Source organism: Protomyctophum bolini (assembly GCF_963924005.1).
Source record: "Protomyctophum bolini genome assembly, chromosome: 21".
In the NCBI taxonomy this organism is placed as follows: Eukaryota; Metazoa; Chordata; class Actinopteri; order Myctophiformes; family Myctophidae; genus Protomyctophum; species Protomyctophum bolini.
The window spans coordinates 31,167,414-31,190,280 of NC_137882.1; the positions used below are offsets into that span (position 1 = coordinate 31,167,414).

General features: G+C 42.1%; 1 protein-coding gene across 1 annotated transcript in view; it reads left to right on the forward strand.

Moving 5' to 3' along the window:
- Positions 1-22,660, forward strand: part of LOC308336492 (V-set and transmembrane domain-containing protein 2A-like) — a gene marked incomplete at both ends in the record, with an annotated part of 118,312 nt that extends 95,652 nt beyond the window's left edge. The window contains one exon of the mRNA XM_080793856.1: positions 22,584-22,660. Coding sequence (XP_080649982.1) covers positions 22,584-22,660 — 77 coding nt within the window. The remainder of the gene's footprint in view (positions 1-22,583) is intronic.
- Positions 22,661-22,867: the final 207 nt, after the last annotated feature.

Genomic DNA, 22,867 nt, shown 5'->3' on the forward strand with positions numbered 1-22,867 from the left:
TTATGGAATCAATATGTAAACATTACACCTTAAAATGCTTTGTTTACACGATAACTCAACGGAATGTGTTTGTATGTGGCCCCTTGCTCAGGATTTAACTGTGTGTATATGCCATGGAAATGACCACAAAGCAGATTGCAGTAGAGATAACAAGAACAGGATACAGACAATATTTTACTATAGGAGCAGAAAGATTGAGGAAAAAAAGAACTATTAACTGTGGCGTGCACAGACATTTTTGAAGGGCGCAAAAAAAGGCAACTTCGTGCGGCACGTGGAAGAATTCCATACTAGAAGGCTTTCTTACCTTTATCTGTAGTTGTTACGTCCCCACCAAAGAGGTCCAGGTGTTGTTTTGTGCAAAAGCGCATTATTGGCTATTTCCCCTATACCATAAGCCCTCAATGAATTGCATTGAATTGAAGGGGGCTATAAGGGGTGTTGTGCTAATTCGCTTATTTCCATCGCTCAAAAATCAATAATGTAAATAGTATCCAAAGCGGCACACTTTACTACTTATTAAAATGGAAATAAGCAAATTAGCACAAAAACCCAACCCGCATCTTTGGTGGGGACATAACAACTACAAATAAAGGTAAGAAAGCCTTCTAGCATGGAAGTCTCCTTTAATAGTGTGTGAGATTTATTTGGGGCAAACATAATATATTAGATACTTTTAATCCAGAATTGATCGATGATTGATCACCATGGGCCACATATACTGTATAGTGTACACTGTACAAAACAAAAATAAAATTAACTAACTGTCTTGTGTCTGTGTTTAATGCCCGCTCCAATGCATTTCCAATGGAAGCCCATATGGTGTGACCAAACATTTTGTTTGATGGGGCAGAACACATCCATCAAAGCTGTGTTCAGACACAAGTCAGGTGTCAGACACCAGGCAAGTGTCTTGAACGCAGCCCAGTAAGGGCATAGGGTCGACCCCGCCCGCTCACCTCCGCCCCACCCCCTCCTGGTGCTGCGGCCATCTTGGAAACTAAACACAATATAAACAAAGGGAGAAGGGTGGGGCCGAGAAAGGCCCTTATTGGTGTCTATGTATATGCACACCCCTGACACAGTGTGTATGGTACAGTACCTGTACACAGTACACACACAGTTAGCGCTGTAGGCTATACATATCCTTGAGGCCTCAGTGATGCTACAACCTCCCCCGGACCGCACGCACGCACACACGCACACCCACACACCACACACCACACACCACACACACACACACACACACACACACACACACACACACACACACACACACACACACACACCCGTCCCTTCTGGCAACAGTCAGTTATACACGTCAACAACTTCACTGTTGATGTGAGTTGACAGACAACAATTCAAGCGACGACGACAAAGTGCACTGTAAAGCCATTATGCATCATGTCATTATATGCCATTAATGTCACCCGCTAGAGAATGTAATACGCCTGTGTGTGTGTGTGTGTGTGTGTGTGTGTGTGTGTGTGTGTGTGTGTGTGTGTGTTTCACGACACGTGTGTGTGTTTCACGTGTGTGCGTGCATTAACGTCACTAGCAATTACTCAACGACAATCATTATATGCGCCTGTGGAATTGGCTGCATAACGTTTCCATCAGCACGGCCCCCTTGGACCACAGAACGCCATACGCATGAAGATATGCCGGGGTACGGACGTGCTGCTGTGGGCTTGCAGTGGTGGAACCTAACTAAGTACATGTACTACTACTACTACTAAGTACTGTGCATAAGTACAATTTTGAGGCATTTGTACTTTACTTGAGCCTATACGTGTGGCCTTCTTCAACTCTAAATTGGTTTAGAGTTGAAGAAGGCCACATATAACGGCCGAAACGTCCATCTTGTCTGTTTGTTGCCTGCTGGGGGGAAAAACGAAAATAAAACAAGAATCCTAAAAGGACACAACGTGAGTGCTGGTATATTTATTCTCACAGTGTATATTTTCCTGAACCGTGCACCCATTATACCATTACGTGGAATTATTCAACTGAGTGCTTGCTATATATTTCAGCCGCACAATGAGTACTTTATACTTTTGATAATACTTTAAGTATACATTTTGACACCAATACTTCTGTACTTTTCCTCAAGTACATTTTGAATTCCGGACTTGTATACTTGTAACAAAGCATTTCTATATTGCATTATTTATACTTTTACTTAAGCAAAACATATATAAGTACTTGTTCCACCACTGTGGGTTTTGGGGCGAACGCGACGCGGCCGAGGCACGGCTCTCAGCATCATTGAGTTGACACTTGACTGATGGGAGTCACATTGAATGATGGCTTTTTGACAGCTATAGGTGCCATGCATTGGAAACAAGAGCAGCTACATATACTGCATCCCCTGCATTTTAACATGCACACAATGTACACGGACAGTAGTATACAGTTTTAATGTACGTACATGTACGTTAATACTGTATACAGCAGTGGTTCCCAAACCTTTTCATGTCAAGGACCCCTAAATTGACACTAATTATCCCCGCGGACCCCCATATGAAAAGCTATGCCAGAGACCTCCCCATAAGAGAAGACTTGTACGGCTCTAGCATTGATTCTCAACCCATTTAATGTCAAAAGGACCCCCAGTTTGATATGCATTAGTCTACGGACGCCCATTTAATGGCATTTCTATCTCTGAGATCCCCAAAATATAATTATTGTAAAAACTATGTCAATTTCACTCTGAGAGTGTACAAAATACAAATGGGATCCAATCAGCCCAGGTGCTCCACAATCACCATCAAGAGAGGCTGCCAATATAAGCTGCTGAGAGCCCGGCGCCCAACGCTTGGACGTTGACTATACTGTGGTTAGTGTTACCAGTAGTTTAGAAACAGTTACGCTAGCTAGCCCCTCTTATATTCAGATATTAGTGTAGATTTTTGTCTTAAATTCGATGGAGAATGGAGAATTTACGTCATATGTGAATGAGCAAATCAGTGTTTTTGTCTTAAATTCCCATTGACAATGAATGGAGAATTTACATCACGATGTACGATGATAAGAGCGTCCCTCACTTCACGCGTCGTTAAACTCAATAAGGTCTAGATTTAGAAGGTGTTTTCAGAATCGGGACTCGGGGTTTAAATGTGTTAAATGAAGCAAAAATGAAGTGTCCCATTTTGTGCATTTCTGGAGAAAAAAAACACAAGCACATTAACGGAATGAAAATCATTCTTGTCAAGCCATCCGTCTGACAACAGCATCGACTAATTATCCCAAAGTCTCAGCACGTCTTCTGAACACCATCATGGCCACTGGCTCCTGTCTCATGCATGCTGCATCCAATGTGTTCTGAAAAATGAACGCAACTTGATGTTAATAATTATAGTAAAAGCCTGTCCTGATGATCCATTCTCTTATATTTTGACATGTCCATTCATCATATGCGCGTAAGTGAAATGCGTCTCCCTCTGACAAATAATTCCAGTGATCCAAATGGAGCGCTGGAAGACATTATTGGGAAACGCTCGTTGACATTTTCCCCACAAGGCAACAGTTGGCCTTTAACCCATTCTGACCTGAGATCAGATTCACACGAGTTTTCCACTGGACACACACACTGGTCTGATGAACCCATTCTGACCTGAGATCAGATTCTAAAAAAAGTCAGTCGTTCTTCGATTTTTCAAAAATAGCAGACCTAGTGGCGCGCTACGAGCTTGTAGATCTGCTATTTTTCAATAGCTAAAGCATAACATGATGCTGACACCAAAATGGGTTCCCGTTCAGAATGGGTTAAGAGCACTATACTAAATACAAAGATATTGATTGCACCAGATGAATGCCTGCTCTAACCTTCAGCAGTGATTTAGGGGATGTGCAGCTGTGTAAATTACTGCCGGCAGACATTAATATTCTGATGTTATGATTTCCGACGGCTTAGCGCGAGGCGGAGATTGTGTTATCGTGCACGCACACGCGTGTGTGTGTGTGTGTGTGTGTGTGTCAGGGCTCCAGACTAACTTTTTTCATCAACGTCCCAGAACCGTCCCAAAATACAATTTGAACCGTCCCGAAGTGAATATGTATACAGTGCAGTCCTAATGTTTTCTTTGAGTTTTTATGTGATTCTAACCATTCACACTAATGGTGGCGGAACAGTTATTTAAAGACTGTAGGGAAGATTTAAATCTCTGGCCTTTCACCTTTAACCTCCCAGGAGGTACAGACAGAAAACCAGATATCAACACGCGTTCGTTTTGCATGATTATTTCCCATAAACTTGTACCGCAACCTCTGGAATAAACACACAGCAAAGAGTTATAATTATCTATACGTTTTAATAATCAAAGCCCTAATAACTAGTGTACATTTATGTTTGGTCCTATCATGTCTACAACAATATAAATTGAGCCTAATACAATAGTAAATTAATCAAATATGGATATGGACAAATGTTACCGACAGAAGTCAACGAATTAGCCACCGGTAGAGACCTCTGGACTCCGCGTTCCGTGGTCAGTAACCTCGGTGACACATCGTTACTATAGAGAGTCAAGGTTCCATGGGATCCAAATATATTTAATAGTTCCAAGTTGTGAATATAGTCCAATCAGAATAGTTCATTTCTTCAGGGGGTGCTCTTGGCCTGCATCCTCCCACTTTGAAGTGTTGCGTTGGTCCTCTCTTCCGGACTCTGCTCTGTGTGTGTGTGTGTGTGTGTGTGTGTGTGTGTGTGAACCCTGTACCCAGCTGTGTACCACCCTCCCTTATGTGTGTGTGTGTGTGTACGTTTCCCCAACCATCCTGCCATCTCATTGTTTGCACAGTCCAGTCGAGAGGCCGGGCTGACCTGTTTTGGGGACCTGAGAGAGAAAGAGAGAGTGTGTGTGTGCGTGCACCGGCGTGCACGCGTGTGGAAGACTGGGAGAAAGATGTGTCTGTGGACTTTACATACTATAGCTATAGTATATAGCATATTCTTTTACTAATTCCATGATTTTAACTTGAGCGAGGCCTGGTAAATATGTATTAGTTATCCTATAGGAATACATAGCATTTTCTCATTATGATTACCTGTTTATTCCCTATATATAAGGTAAATACTTTAATAATAGCTTGATGGTAAATATATACCTTGGTAATACTAATTAGTGGTATTTATACCCTAAATATTTTAATAATTTCCTCCAACTTCCAGCATTGCTTTAGAAAGTGGCAAGGAATCATAATAGGTATCAAGGGATCAAAAATATCCTTGATAAATGCATTCATTCTTTAAAGGGGGAGTGTCACAGCCCGAGATTAACATTGCTGATAAGGTACATCACGTGGTCTGAATGAAAACAGTTTCAAACGACACGTGACTATATCTCAGGCTCTGACGTGACCTAGCATCTAGCCGAGCTGAGTGGCTAGCGCACAAAGGCTAGTGGTTTTGAGGTAACCTTTTGCGTCAGACTAGGTGAAAGTGTAATAAAAAAAAATATTTTATTGCTCGGAAATCTTCCTTACAATGACATTGAGTTGTTGCACTGAACTGAACTGAACTGTTGCATAATCGCAATTTCGCGTGACTAGTCCGTCTGAAGCCCACCACACACCAGCTGCGAAGTCCCCCGTGTGTGCGAGAGAGAGAGAGAGAGAGAGACCGCCCCTATATCGGTGTGTGTGTGTGTGTGTGTGTGTGTGTGTGTGTGTGTGTGAGAGAGAGAGAGAGAGAGAGAGAGAGTGTGTGTGTGTGTGTGTGTGTGTGTGTGTGTGTGTGTGTGTGTGAGAGAGAGAGAGAGAGAGAGAGAGAGGGGTGGACTCAGGTTAGGCCGGCGCAGTTTTGCTAGAGTAGTCACAGGCAGTGGTAACGTTACGTGAAGCTCCAGGGCTCCGTGAGCCCTGTTCAGCACTTAGCCGGCTGAGGGCGTGTCAGCGGGGGGGAGACAGATAGACAAGATAGGTACGATGGAACCCGTCACGCGAAATTGCGATTATGCAACAGTTTTCCCTAAAACTTACACGTCAACTCGGTGTCATTCTAACGAGGATTTTGGAGCAAAAAAGTAATTTTTCCACCAGACTTTTACCCAGCTATGAGGCTGAAGGTGGCCTCAAAACCACTAGCATGAGTTGATAGCCACCAGGAACGCTAACTCGCAGAGCCCAGAGCCGCTCTGACATTTAGACCAGATACAAGATCAATTTTATTGGTCAAATTGAGCTGGCCCGTAAGTACGTCACAATCTAGATGCTAGCGTTAATAGCCTTAATAGCTTCCCGAGGGGCGTGTCAGTCCCGCTTTAAGTAAATGCCTTAAGTTCTTAGAATCTTTAGTTCAGACCCAGAAGTGTAACAAAACATTTTGGAGGGGTCACCACTCACCAGTTGCATTTCTGATGTGCAAAGTAATGAATCTGAATAAAAAAAACAAAATCCCTGTTTTCCAAGTTAATATTTCAGTAAAAGTACAGTCACATTACAGAACATTTAGGTAATTAGTAGTTAGTAGTTTTTTGATGTACACGTCTTTTGTTCATGTTAGACATTGAGGGAAATTAAGATTGTCAGATCTGGCACTGAAAACGTATAATTTATCGATGTGATTTGGGTGTCTGGTTTAATCGTAGTTTTCCACTGATGTGCGGTTCCATGCGTCAGAAAGACAGGCACAGGGCTGATCAATGCACAGCGTCAACTTGCCCACTGAGATTCTCACTTGCGGGTCGAAGTTGATATTGTGGGGTGTTATAGGCTAACACCCCTGGTGTTAGGTGTGTGATATCTTTTTATGGATCTTAATTAGGATTGTAGGAGCCATCTTATTTGATTTGACCAAATGGCGCCCCCACTGGTTGCCTTGAGAAATGGCACCATGGTTCCCTTTAATTAAGCCACAGGCTCACAGCTGTAGGAAGAAAGACGCCAGTAGAGATACAGATTTTCAACAGCTTGCACGCAACGCACAAACAGCGCAGTTAGAGAAAGAAAGGAAAGAAAGAAAGAAAGAAAAGTAGCCTACTTTATTATTTGTTATCGAACCCTGCGCTCGTCTGTTTTTTGAGACCTTTATTTAGTTTGTCTGGAGCCTGTGCTTGTTTTTGTTTGCCCCCGTTTATTTTGAACCATACACTCACACAACGCAAACTCCTACCAATAATACCAACCTTGCAGTCATCAATCGCCGGCATCGACAAACAACTATACAAGTGAGTAAACAACAACAAGACGCCCAAGTCCCAAAGTGTGAGCACGTTAAACCGTATATCTCTGGTGAATGATTATAGAAAGAAAGAAAGGCATATTGGCCCTACAAGGATAGTTTGTGGCTGAAGTGTTGCCGGTGTTACGGTTTGACTTGTGCCTGGTTTGTCTGGTTCCCTGGGCTGGTTTTGCGCGTGCATGAGCCGTCTTTCACAGCTGTTTCATGAAGAGGGCGGAGCTATCTTCTCAGAGCTCGGAGCTATCTTCTATCTTCTCATTAAATATCCATCCGAATGTTTGTGGAATCTCACTTGTATGAAACAGTGACAACATGCACTTATAAAACACAGTTAGAATGATGAAAATAAAAAATAAATGAAAATATCTGTGGGATTCGAACCGTCTTTGCAATGAACCAAAATAACCTGGGAAGCTGTGCGCAGCGAATCACACTATGATGCGCTGACAACTGCTGTAGGAAACGATGTAATTGATCCTATGTGTGTCTGTCCAGGCGTGAACTTGGGAACAGTATAGTCACAGCATGCCATTTCATCTTGTGACTCTGGTTTTTTAACGAATATAACCACTCCGATTGAACTGATCAATGAATAGCTGTAGAAACAAGTCAATGATGTTGGTATAGTCACATCATGAAACACAAAGGGCCGATTCATACTCTTATTTTACGCTGTTTCAGCGCTGTAGTGCCGAAAATGATTTCGGCTCGTCAGAAATTTTCAGTAGCACCGAAGAGACGACTTTAACTGAGTACACTGTGCAGAGCATAAAACAGCACCACCTGCTGTTGTCTAGCAGGCAGTGCAACATGTCAACTTGTGACTGTGATATAATATGGTATAGTCACACGTGAAACAAACTCTTGCCATTGCATTGTCATTTTCGGCACTACAGCGCCGAAACAGCGTAAAATAGGAGTATGAATCGGCCCTTTGTGTTTCATGATGTGACTATACCAACATCATTGACTTGTTTCTACAGCTATTCATTGATCAGTTCAATCGGAGTGGTTATATTCGTTAAAAAACCAGAGTCACAAGATGAAATGGCATGCTGTGACTATACTGTTCCCAAGTTCACGCCTGGACAGACACACATAGGATCAATTACATCGTTTCCTACAGCAGTTGTCAGCGCATCATAGTGTGATTCGCTGCGCACAGCTTCCCAGGTTATTTTGGTTCATTGCAAAGACGGTTCGAATCCCACAGATATTTTCATTTATTTTTTATTTTCATCATTCTAACTGTGTTTTATAAGTGCATGTTGTCACTGTTTCATACAAGTGAGATTCCACAAACAATCGGATGGATATTTAATGAGAAGATAGAAGATAGCTCCGAGCTCTGAGAAGATAGAAGATAGCTCCGCCCTCTTCATGAAACAGCTGTGAAAGACGGCTCATGCACGCGCAAAGCCAGCCCAGGGAACCAGACAAACCAGGCACAAGTCAAACCGTAACACCGGTGCCGCTGCGACATTTCTGCAGCGCTGCGTGTCTCATGTGTCTGTGCGCACAATATGCAAATTGTGCAAAAAATCCTAGTCCCGGCTGAGATTAATTTATGTCCCATTTTATTTTTTTCTGGCACGGAATACCGTGGCCCAGTCAAAGCGCGTCATCGGGGGCTGGGGTGGCGATTGCTCGCAATCTGTTGGCCTCGGATTTTATTAATATTTTCAACCATATGGACCATGCACCGGAGACATGCACATGCACTTTCCCTTTGGCCTCGTCCCTTCCCAAATTAATTATTGTACATCAAATCTGTCTAAAAGTTATAAAGGACAAAGTGTGACGCCCTTGGTTGTTGGGGGGGGGGGGGGGGGGTAACTAATACTTTAAACTTTTGCTTTTATTGCTTGGGAGTTGAGACTAATAGGAGAGCTGTGGGGTTGGCAGAAAACATGACATTTTGCCGACCTCTATTTTTACTTACAAAATTGCTGACTTTGACCCGTCCGGGGCTTCAGTGTGGGCTTTATAGGTCCATGTGGGACCGCGGGCTTGTAAACACACGATGTGAGACAATAAATTCCTACTCTGTGAAACCGTCCAAGTGATGCAGTACTTGTAGCCTGCACTGAAAGCAGAGATGAGGAAGATGGCAACAACAAGGGAAGCCCTGTTAATAATCTCACCTTTCTGTCTGCAGGGCGAAATCAATAGTGGTCTTATAAAACAGTATAGAGGTCAACTCCATCCCGTACTGGTTGGTTCTGTCTTTAAAAACGGACTCTCTTTTCTAGCTAAATGGTTGCTTGGACAGGTATTGGTTGCTTTCCATAGTCTGTTTTTTTTTTTTTATAAACCTGGGTTAAGAAGATGAGTTGTCGCTGAGGCAATGCTGTTTGGCCTCATTGTTATTGCAAACTGTTGCAAAGGTAGGCATTTCCAAACTAATGTTACTAATAGGCCTACTATGCTTTAGAAGACAATCAAACTGCTTCATCTCTCTGTACTAGGACTGAACGTGAATTGACAGAGACAGGGCTCGTCAAAACTGCTGTACATGGCTATAACTTTGCTCTATATCAGTTTTAGACCCTTTTCATAGCAAGGCCCATTATTCATTTGGCATGTGAGCCACGGACCACCATTTGATTAGATTTAGCCAGACCCAGTTGGATACAACTTTTGTCCTCAATTCCGTGCTGTATTGATGTGGTTATAGACAGGCAACCGTTGATGAAAATAACATCTTCTATACATTCTCTAATTGTGTAGACTTCTCGTGAATTAATTAAGTAATGCAGATGTTTAACAAAATCACACCCGTGTGAAGTGAGTGGTGCAACTCCGCGTGGGGGCCTCCGGGGCGGAGTTCCAGACACACAGGAACGCACCCAGGGTGCCGCCCGCTTCCGAAACCGTTGAGAAATGACTGTACCCTCTACTGTACTGTCACTACACTGTACGGGCACACCCGAAATCACCATATATACAGTTAATATGTCTGTCTTAGTGTGTGTTAGGTTGCGCACAGGTGGTGAAAAACAACCATGCTGTCACCCAGCCACCCACCCACACACATAACTCCGTAAAGGAATGGTGCACCACTCAAAAATTGAACTCTTGAGAGCATAAAATGAAACCAAATGGACCCATATAAAGGGTCCATTTGGTTTCATTTTACACTCTCACCAGTAATAGGGTTCATTTGGTTACTCTCCATCATTTAGCTGTGGACCACCTGGGACCCCCTCAAGGACCACTGGTGGTCCCCGGACCACTGGTTGAAAACCATATGCTTTGGGGCCACTGAAACCTATACAGTAATACATTGAGTTGATAACAGAAGTGCATGCAGGAGTTGAGTCTAAATACCTTTCTTTGTGAGTGGTCTTGACGCGTAAGATATACGGCTGAGAGCCACAGAAAATGTATAGCTTGTTTTAATCATTATGTAAACATTAGGGATGTTAATGGTTGCACGGCAGGCAGTGGAGGCAGTGCACTTTGCATTTCAATTTGTTCCTAATACAAACAAAATTGCCTGGCCCTCAGTCAAATCAACATTTGATTAAGGAATATAATATGCCTTGTGCATTATTTCTGTACGTAGATTTTTATGTTAGACATTGAGGGATATTAAGATTATCAGATCTAAAAAAAAAGAAGGTTATAAAAGCGTATCAATAATCAATGAATGAATCGATTCCCCTCCCTAGTGAACATGTCAATGCTGTGGTACCTAAACTGTATATCTCTCATGTTCGGATCCTTTCAGAATCGACACTTGGAGATAATGGAATGGATATCCCTCAGATGGTGTGCGTGTGTGAGACAGACAGACAGACAGACAGACAGACAGACAGACAGACAGACAGACAGACGTGTAGACTCCGCAAGGGGCTAAATGCACACAGAATAACTCTTCCTGATTCCGGGCCCTTCCCTACTTCCTTCACAGGTGTTGTAATATTGTATTACTGATAGATACTATTGAAGCCTCGATCTGTTCCATCCATTTAGTGTTCTCTTTTAAAACTTTTTAAATTTCAAGGACCTGAGCAGAGTTATACACACCCGTATGGGGCAATTTGGAACCCACTCAAGGACACTTTGAGACCCACTGGTGTAGCAGAGTGTTTCCAGTGAGCCAACACACACAATAGCAGCTCCCTGACTCTGTTTGCCCAGAACGTAACAACACAGTCTTCATTAGTATCACCGGGCCCCAAGTTCTTTATAAAATGGCGTGTGTGCATATAGCCCATTCCATCCGTCAGTCTAATTGCACGTCAATCTCATCTCATTTTGTCTCCATCATTAACCTTGGCAATTTACCTCGAAGAACGACGCCATCTGCTAATGACTTCAAAACCTGCCTTTTGAGCGCACGACGAAGCACACACACACACACACACACACAGACACACACACACACACACACACACACACACACACACACACACACATGGCCTATAAATAATCAAATGAACATACATAATAAATGCACGTATACAGGCCAGGAGAAGAGCAATGGTTTGTAGTCGGGGAACATTATCAGTATTACCAGTCAAATCTGGGAATACATTTCTTACCAAGAATGTTCTTCACCAATGTGTTTGGGCAAGTGCCTATGGCCATTTTTAGCCCAAGGAGTGTCTTCCGTGCAAAACTAATGCTTGGAATGGATTCAGGATGATGAAAACCCCCTAGTTTGACACGTCACATGCTACTTAAAGCATAATGAAATTTAGAACATGGTGCCTTATAATGGTTGTATGGTACCCCCACTTTCAGCAGCTGTCAAAAATCCCCCTAGGGTGGTTGAATATAAACCAATGTGGGATTATGTTAGTAGACACCTTTACAAACACATTGGTGAAGACAATTCTTGGTAAGAAATGTATTCCCAGGTTTTATTAATATCCCCTGACTATTGGGGGGGACAGAAGCCAGATAAAAGTTGGAGCTATACACTCGTCTTCTCACTTAATAATGTGCCTGTGCGCTGCTGTGTGTATACGCGTGTTAATTGACTAGTCCGTTATGATTAGTGGATGTATATAGCCGCAGTCACCGTGCCCCGCCCTACATTTGTCATTTGCAGGCGTCTGTGACCCGCCGATAGAGTTTCACATTAATCAGTTGGTCGCAAATTGGCATTTAATTGCAGACAGATTGATGTACCAGAAGAAAAAGAAAAACACTGCTTTTTTTTAATCTCTTCGATCCGGCAATTATTGTCATTAACGCTTTACTCTAATCAACAGTCAAAGAGGAGAGATGTGCTTTTAAGATTGGTCCTGGCTACAGTGTAGTCACTGTAGTGGGACTGTTGTGGCACATTTACCAGTTTCCTTCCACGCAGCGTACACTTTTGTTTTTCCTCATTTTCCGCCCTCAACAACTTGCATATGGAAATCCCGAATGCAAAGTGAAGAGCATTATGCAGATTGCGGGTTCGTCTCAGTGTTCTGCAGTCGTGCCATTGAAAGTTTAACGTCCTCAAAGTAACCGAGGCATTTGTCTCACTCACTCCCCGCGCGAGCGAAAGAGTCTCAGACGGTTGTTAAAAGAATGCGCCATGCATAATGCATCGGGAATGCAGGATGCAAGACAGTCAGTACGTCTCCTCTGTGTTTTATGGTGGAAGATGTAATAGATGTGCCAGGTCTCCTGAAAGGAGACTCTCCGCTGCATGTGATCAATATGAGGCCATGTTCACTCTAACCCATTCTGACCGGGCTCCCATTTTGGTGTTAGCATCATGTTATGCTTTAGCTATTGAAAAATAGCAGATCTACAAGCTCATATCGCGCCACCGAGTGGCGCGATACGAGCTTGTAGGTCTGCTATTTTTGAAAAATCGAAGAACGACTGACATTTTTAGAATCTGATCTCAGGTCAGAATGGGTTCATCAGACCAGTGTGTTGTCCAGTGGAAACCTCGTATGAATCTGATCTCAGGTCAGAATGGGCTAAGTCACGTCCGTCTCCAGGGCTCCACAGAGGACGGCGACGTTTGGCTTTTGTCGCCAGCGTGAGGTGAACATTGTGTGCCTGATGTGCTGACTTGGCTCCATCTCTGGAATAAGTTAACCCATTCTGACCTGAGATCAGATTCATACGAGGTTTCCACTGGACACACACTAAGTCTGATGAACCCATTCTGACCTGAGATCAGATTCTAAAAATGTCAGTCGTTCTTCGATTTTTCAAAAATAGCAGACCTACAAGCTCGTAGCGCGCCACTCGGTGGCGCGCTATGAGCTGCTAGATCTGCTATTTTTCAATAGGTAAAGCATAACATGATGCCAACACCAAAATGGGTGCCCGGTCAGAATGGGTTAAAGGAAGCCAATGGAGTGGGTGTGGAACATTATGCAAATCGGCTCCTTGCTTTGTGCGATACGCGCACATACTTTTGATACACAAAGGAAAGCATAGTGGAGTGTGTGTGTGTGTGTGTGTGTGTGTGTGTGTGTGTGTGTGTGTGTGGCCGCGCGTACGTCTATGCATTAGGGGTGTGTATGCTTGTGGCGGTTGTGGCACAGGAGGTAGAGCAGGTCGTCCAATGATCCGTGGGTCGGCGCCGGTGGCTCGAATCCCGGCTCCTCCTGTCCACATGTTGAAGTGTCCTTGGGCAAGGCACTGAACCCCACATTGCCTCCAATGAGTCAATTGCTACCATGAATGTGGGAAGTGAGGACGCTGGCTGTTGTTGAATGGGTGAAGTGACTGTTCGCCCGCTTCACCTGCCAATGTATTAATGAATGGCAAGCTCTTTGAGTAAGCACTCGCATAGAAAAGAGCTATAAAAATGCCATCCATTATTATTATTACAATTACTATTACTAGTCCTTGCCTGTTGTGAGATATTGCCCCCCCATAAATATATTTAATTGCCGCTCATTTTAACTTGTATAATATATGTATACGTGTGTTCTTTTATGAATAAAAACAGCACTATAACATGAAAGCAATCGTACAAATGCATGGTAGGGAAATATGTTCATGGCAAAGACCGCAACATTTATTAGCCCACAGTCCCCCATTTGTAACGTCTGAAGGCCCCCAGTTTGACATGCACCACAGGAACTATGGACAGTCGCACAGATACTCCCAAATGTATCTTGTGAGTCGCACAGATTATGTTGTACGTAGGTGCATTTGCGTCCAAAATGTGCCCAATTCTGAGCTCTGGCTTGAGAAAACTAATGGCTTTTGCAACCTGTGATGTTGTGAGGTTGTAGATTAGCTGTTTTCGCCGGAGCGCATGCTTTATCTCCCCAAAAGCATGCTTTTACAACAAACGTTTGAAAATGTAATTGCTTTGGGCTCTAAACCACCCACGACATGTGAATGAAATTTGGGGTGGATTGGACTTGTGATTTGTGTCATTTCTTTGTAAAACAGGCCCCTCCCACTAACTTTGGACGCCGATTACAGCCGAACGATGCGTCATGACCCAAGGAATCCAGGGAAAGTGACATTTTGATTTTACGACCTACGGTTCAAGAGTTATAAGGCAAAATGTAAAGTGGGCTGTTATAGCGCCACCACGAGGCCGACTGGTGTAATTATTCGTTACATTAATTTTAATAATCATTATGAACCTCCCCTCAAAGTGTTGTGACTGTAGCTACGACGGTTTCTGAGAGAAAAATACTTGATGTGAGTTTTCGCATTTTCCCACGTAAGTGGATGGGTAATTTTAATGCACTAATAAATAAATTATGAATCATTAAATGTGTAAAATCGAAAAAAGGGCTTCGTTAAGACCTCCATATTATTATGGCCAATGCCTGTGTGAAAAGTGGGAGTGATTGGTGCAGGCAGTGAGCAGCTGTGGAAGTGTTTCTGACATTCAGAAAGACATTATTATAGTATGATGATGATGATGATGAGTGAACACTGAACAGTGAATCACAAGGCTTGTTGAATGTCTTCCAGACCTGTATGCCTTTGTATTGAAGGTCACCTCCACTCTCTCCATCATTGAGGAGATGTACAGTATATGTGGCATACCGGTATATGAATACCATGAGCACAATGAAAGAATAGCCTTGCTCAGTACGTTTTAGAATAGTTCAACTTTTCTTTTTTTTTTTCAAAAAAGGGATGAGGGTTACTACTGTATATACCAAGACATCAGAGACACTTACTGTACTTCCAACAGATTACACACACCCAATGTGAGTTTGAAAACATGACCAACGACAAAAAAACTCAACAATGTGGCAACACTAAAAAAAACATGTATTTTTCGTCCTAAGCTACTATAGGTACTGGGCCATGTTGGGACTGGGTGCAGATGCTTATCAGCCACAGACAGGCTAGCTTAGCTTAAGGCGCTATCATACCTGGTAGCACAGGCCGCCACATACAGTCAAATATTTATATCAATTATTTTAAGCCAAGAATCAAGCCATTCAGGATCCTGGTGAATCATAACCATAAAACCTTTGATTCAGTGAAAATATATGTTTTGTTTTCACCTAATCAATGGTCTCATGCTCATGGTTCACCAGGATCCTCAATGGCTTGATTCTAGGCTTAAAATAATTTATATAAATATATTTATAAAGCCCACTGCCCTATATCAGTGGTTTTCAACCAGTGGTCAGGGGACCAACAGTGGTCCTTGGGAGGGTTCCAGGTGCTCCCCAGCTAAATGATGGAGAGCTGGTAACCAAATGGACCCTTAGAGATCTTTAACTCTCTCACAAGAGTTAAATTATTGTAATTTGAAAACCACTACATGAAACAAACAGCCAGGCGGATTCAGGTGCAATAATGCTGACATTTACATCCGCACCACCGAGCAAATACCGTGTCACATCACTGCCACTGTTGTTTCATGTGTCAGCCTATGATTGTATAGGCATACTGTTATAAAGTGTGGAAAGTGGAAGTGTGAGACTGTGAGGGCTGGATCATCATGGTCTTCTAGGTCTAGGAGGTAATAACAGATTCACTTTGGTTGAGCATACAGAGAGGTCACATTAAAGCAATAAGCCACAAGAGGTCTCAGGCTACCGTTTATTTTATTTTATAATGGCTGAGAGGCGTCGTGAGACACAAGTGTCTCTGACACTTTCTTGACATATTGGCAAATATATTGGTTATATTTGATTATATATATATATTGGTTGTTATATATACACGGTATATATATTCTTTCAGAGTGGCTGTATATATCACATAGGGACAAAAACACAATGGTATCTGCTAACCTGTGATGAATGTCATCATTCTGCCTGTTTGAGATTGGGTTTCACCTCATGTGATTGGCCAATGGATTGGTTCTATCTTGAGCTGCTGGATTCCGCTTTATTTGTCCTCGTTCATCTGAACTCGGGTCCACATCTTGACAAGCAATCGGCGAACACAGAGATCTGTTATCCAAGGGGGCCAGGGCCTTCTCCTGATGCTGTGCTACGATGTGGTGCATTCGGCCCGATACAGATACTCACCACACTCACAACTTTGTACGAGACAATTTGTCTTTTAAGCAGTGGTGGAAAGTACTGTACTTTTTTTTTTACTTTGCTGGAGTATTTCAAAATGTACTTTTACTTCTACTCCACTACATCTCAGAGGCAAATATTGTACTGTTTTACTCCACTATACATTTATTTTAAACTTTTAGTTTCTATAGTTACTTTGTAGATTTTGATTATTATTGCAAAGCATACATTATATTCACTTCAGTCCTATATTTTTTTCGGGCCATTTGAAAATAGACGATCTGCAAGCTCGCATTGTGACTGTGAGCTTGTAGATCTACCATTCTCAAAATATGATTTTAAACATTCTTCAAGTCTAAGTACTTTCTTCTTTTGGTACATTAAGAACAGTTTGATAGCAACACACTCAAGTCAAGTTTGAATTGCGGACTTTTACTTGCAATGTGTATATACATACAACGTTGCAGTATTGATACTTTAACCCTAGAACACTAAACACGGGTGATTTTCACCCCGACGATTATATTTTTGAAATGTTCATATAGTGTTGTTGATGTGTGAGGTGGGTGGGTCTTTATACCTTCATGATGCTTATAGTGACATCATATCACATCCCTGTTTTTTTTTGTTCTACAGGCAGGTGTTTGGGTGAATTTCACCCGTGTTAAACGTAAAAATCCCATACACCCACAATGGACTTTTAAATGTTTGTATTTCTTTCTTCAGGCTATAACCGGGTGGGGCATGCAATGCATGCCCAACTTCCTTCGTTTAGTTCTCGAGTAGATCGGTGTCTAGTAATAACCCATGCTGGAAATGGACCTGATTTACCAGGCCTTGAATTGAGATCTGGGCAGGCATCGGTATACCCATGGAGTCCTGCAGGGGTCCCCTGGAACAACACATTTTCAGATGGGGGTCGGCGGCCAATTTTTGGGGTCCTTGTGTGTGTAAGAAAACAAAGCAAAGAATCTACTTCCTTCGCCGTCTAAGATCCTTCGGTGCTAGTAGACGGATTCTCCTTTTGTTTTTCACTTCTGTTATTATGAGTGTTCTTCAGTACTGCAGTACCACCTGGTATGGATGTTTGTCTGCAGCCCTAAAGTCACAACTGCTGCAACAACTGAACATTTGTTCAAAGATTGTTGGACAACAACTTCACAAGTCACAACATACATCCACATATGATAACAGCATCCTAAGGTTAGCAAGGAATATCACCTCTAATACTAAGCATGTGTTGTATGGAGAATATAGGTTGCTACCCTCAGGAAGGAGATATGGTGTACCAGCGCATACAATAAGGTCAGACTAAAGAGGTCCTTTGTCTACCAGTCGACCTTGAGGCTTAATCAGGAGATGTTGTAGCCACAGGATAATCTAAGCGGTGGATATTGCTCATGTCTTTATGTATGTAAATTGTCTTGTTCTTTGTGTTTGTATTATGTGTTTCTGCATACTTGGCTGCTGTGTCGCAAGACAAATTTCAGTGTGAACTGACAATAAAGTACTATATCATATATATAGCTATTTTCTCCAGCTCCCTGTGGTGCATGAACCCCCCCCCCCCCCCCCCCCCCAACACTATTGTGTGGGGTGGGTCAATGATGGACCCGCCACCCACAATAGTGGTGGTCCCCAGGTTGCTCTTATAGTCAGGAATGTGCTCCCTGGGTCAATAGTGGTGGTCCCCAGGTTGCTCTTATAGTCAGGATGGTGGTCCCTGGGTCAATAGTGGTGGTCCCCAGGTTGCTCTTATAGTCAGGATGGTGGTCCCTGGGTCAATAGTGGTGGTCCCCAGGTTGCTCTTATAGTCAGGATGGTGGTCCCTGGGTCAATAGTGGTGGTCCCCAGGTTGCTCTTATAGTCAGGATGGTGGTCCCTGGGTCAATAGTGGTGGTCCCCAGGTTGCTCTTATAGTCAGGATGGTGGTCCCTGGGTCAAAAGCAGTTGAAAACCCCTGCTGTACATCATCATTATACATCAACACATACAGTTCAGCAGACAAAGCATCTTACTGAAAACTCTGAGACAGCCTTTGAGGGGTGCTAGCCTCTCCTATGCCCAGTTTTCCGGGTTTGGGTGAACACAAACATTGGCTTGTGATTGGCTGATCACCCCATAATAGCAATGCTTTGATTGGCTGAGCAAAGTACATATTGAAGCTAAAAGTGAGGGCAGAAAAGCGAAGGCGGAAAAGTGAGGACGCTAATTGTGATTGGCCGGCATGAGGATGTCTGATTGATAAGAGCGCCCCTCACTTCACACGGGTGTGATTTTTTTTAGATGTAAATGCTGGCTTGAAACCTCTCAAACAACTCATCTTCTTTAACCCATTCTGACCTGAGATCAGATTGAAACCTTGAAACCTCAAACAACTCATCTTCTTTAACCCATTCTGACCCGAGATCAGATTGAAACCTTGAAACCTCTCAAACAACTCGTCTTCTTTAACCCATTCTGACCTGAGATCAGATTGAAACCTTGAAACCTCAAACAACTCATCTTCTTTAACCCATTCTGACCCGAGATCAGATTGAAACCTTGAAACCTCTCAAACAACTCGTCTTCTTTAACCCATTCTGACCTGAGATCAGATTGAAACCTTGAAACCTCTCAAACAACTCATCTTTTTTAAAGCAATGTACACAATTTAAGGAAATGGCTTCCTTGGAATGCGAGTCAATCAATAAATAGTGAATAAATACATAAGCTTAAGCAACACAATATAGTTTATTGTTTTATCAAGGTGGTACTGAACAGATCAGTGCAATTTTGTAGCAACAATTATAGGAATATATTCAGGATAGGTAGCCTATAAAGGACCTTCTGTATTAAAAAAAACAATACTTTCAAACTGCACAATACTGCGCGATTATAATGTGTACATTTGCGTTATTCTTTTCCATAATTAATTCATTTGAAATGAATCAGTAAAAATCACTGCCCTAAATAAAGAGATATTTTTTGGGGTGAACTATCCCTTTAAGATATTTCAACCTGCTCTGCTAGCTGAACATCTGAACAACATTATTCATGCATATTCATACTTTTTTTTTCTTTTTTTATCCCACGATTTTGTAACCCATTTTTCACCCCTGTGTCAATTATCTAATGTGATCCTGGGCTGATCTACACACCCTCCGCCAACCTGGGGAGAGCAACGGACTTGAACTCATGCTTCCTTCATGCCTGAGTGTCCACTTGCTCCTTTACACTGATTTTTTGATATCGGTATTGATAACGTGAATAATATCGCGATTATCGGTATTATCGATTATCAGCCTTTTTAATTTGTCTGGAACCAGAAATGCTGCCAAATGGCAGTATTTCCAGATGTTTTTTTACGAACCAACTTGCTAGGACTAGGACCGGCGCCATGTTCTGTTTGCTTTCCTGGGCCGAGGCGGTTCCGACAACGCTGCTGTCGCCTCGACGCCGTAATTCAGCGTCAGTGCCAGTCAATGCATGGACACCAAGTTATTAGGCAAATTATAGTTGTTTAACCCATTCTGACCTGAGATCAGATTCATATGAGGTTTCCACTGGACACACACTGGTCTGATCAACCCATTCTGACCTGAGATCAGATTCTAAAAATGTCAGTCGTTCTTCGATTTTTCAAAAATAGCAGACCTACAAGCTCGTAGCGCGCCACTCGGTGGCGCGCTATGAGCTTGTAGATCTGCTATTTTTCAATAGCTAAAGCATAACATGATGCTATACACCAAAATGGGTTCCCGTTCAGAATGGGTTAAAAAGAAATACTTGTAAATTCATCACAGACACACACATACAGTAATGTAGATGTTTATTTAAAAGAAAATCCATATTTACATGACGGTAAAATTACGATATTTATACGATATACGGTATTATCGGTATTCGATATTATTTATATACTCCACGATATTACCGATATTGATTTAAAATATCGCGATAAACGGTAATATTGATATATTGCCCAAGCCAGAATTACACCTGACAGGGGGGACTTTCCCTGTGCGGACGTAGCGCGTGGAAGGAACACGTTATTCCAACCCGTTCCTTTCCCCTCCATCAGGCACCCCGGGTGGCCAGGGGGAGGCAGTTTAGAGACCAGGATTACTGCATGTTTTTTGTGAGGGTACCTACCCTAGGGGACACGGGGAGAACATGCAAACTCCACACAGAATACATTTTAAACATATTCATGAATGTTCCAACAAGTTATCACACCCTAATATTCATACACTAAACTCATATTACTCCAGAATTTTCTTTTTTCTCTCAAAAAGATCAAAAATAGCATAATTATTGTACAAACTCAAAACACACTCTCTGAGCTTAGAGCTGCTATTTTATAGGGACTCAAGTAGTTAAAGTTGTTCCCTCCCAACGTGTGGGTCAGGATCCCCTGGGTCCTACCGTCCACAAATTAATGAAATAATTGTATTTGTATAGCACCTTTCCAAACATATAGTAACTTACAACGTGCTTTACAGACGGGTTATAAAACAGTAATCATAAAAACATCAAAACAACAAAGCATCAAAACATCGGAGAAAATAACAGGTCAATAAGACAATTTAAAAACAATATTAGGAAAAACACTTGGCATACAGATGTGTTTTTAAAAGCGTTTTAAAAGAAGGCACTGATTCTGCTAATCTAAGGGCCAAGGCCAGGGAGTTCCAGAGCCGCATATGACAGCAAATTGAAAAATACCAATGAAAGAATTACAAAAAAGCACTTATTACTGCATCAAAACTAATGCAACAAACTATAGATAGGAGCCAACAGGAAGCACGCACATCTCCAGAAATTCTACAGGTGCTGAACAAGAAATATACGCACAATGAAAAGGAAGGGTTGTCCGTACAGTTGTGCGGACAACCCTTCCTTTTCAACAAACTATACTATAACATAAGAAAGAGGCAACACTTGTGAAAATCACTGATATACAAGCTCACTTGTATAGCAGATGTACAAGCTCGCATAGCGTCAGCGTGCATGGCACCAAGCTGTGACAGCTTGAATATCTTCTATTTTTGAACGCTTGACTATAAAATGACACATGCTTTCCTGGTGTTAATGCGTTAAAGTGGTTATGGCTACAACAGTTTGTACTCAGTGGTCTAAAGTAATTGAGACTTTCACTTAAGTACAATTTTGCTGTATTTGTACTTTACTGAGTATTTCCAATTCAAATACTATAATTATTTCTACTCCACTACATCTCAGATCCTAATATTGTACTTTTACTCAACTACATTTTTTTGAAAACTTTAGTTACTTTGTACATTTTTATTTATTATTACAGTAACAAGTAACTTCAGCCCAATATACATTTCTATCATTTGATCTACTAGCTAACATTATTGTGAGTCTGACGCATTGAGAGCTTGTAGATCTGCTATTTTCAAAAGATTTTTAGACATTTGAAAACTTGAAATGATAGACATTCTACATAATGAGTACTTTTGGTACTTTAAGTAAATCTTAATGCCAGAACTTTTGTACTTTTACTCGAGTGCATTTTGAATTCCGGTCTTTTACTTGCAACATATAGTATTTGAATACTGCAGTATTGATACTTTTACTTAAGTAGAAAGTACTTTTTCCACCACTGTTTGTACTTGCATGTTTGGGTTTATATGAACTTCACTACTAATTACTACTGTAGCAGAAACACGGAGCTGCAGTTTGATCAATGAAGTGAAAACCATCACTTCTCACAGATTGAGGCCCTTAGAGATGAACAGTACGCATCAACCCATACTCCAGGGTCAGCCCCGGGAAAGAACCTTGTACAGTCTCCATGGCCATTGGGAGTAGTACCTGCACAACAATCGTCACTGCCCCAGTACCTGCACAAAAAACAACAATGTATTGAACCACATGCACTCAGTCACTCACATACAGTGACTTTGATAGAATTACAATATAAAAACATGTTAAATGTCTCACTGTGTTGTCAGTGGTGTTCCATCCAGCCACGTCCAGCTGCTTCTGCGCCCAGTCCTGGTCAGACCAATCCATGAAGAATAACCAGCAAGTCTCAATCCATTGATGAATACCTGATTATTTGTACATGATTGAATCATCATTAATTGTGTATCCAATACATTCACTTCTTCACTATAATCATGGAATTAGATCACATGCAACTATGTGGACAATCTGAGAACCCATCGTCATAAAAGGAAAAATCACACCAATGTGAACTGAGTGGTGCAACTCCCCCCCCCCCCCCCCCCTCTCTCTCTCATTAGCAGGC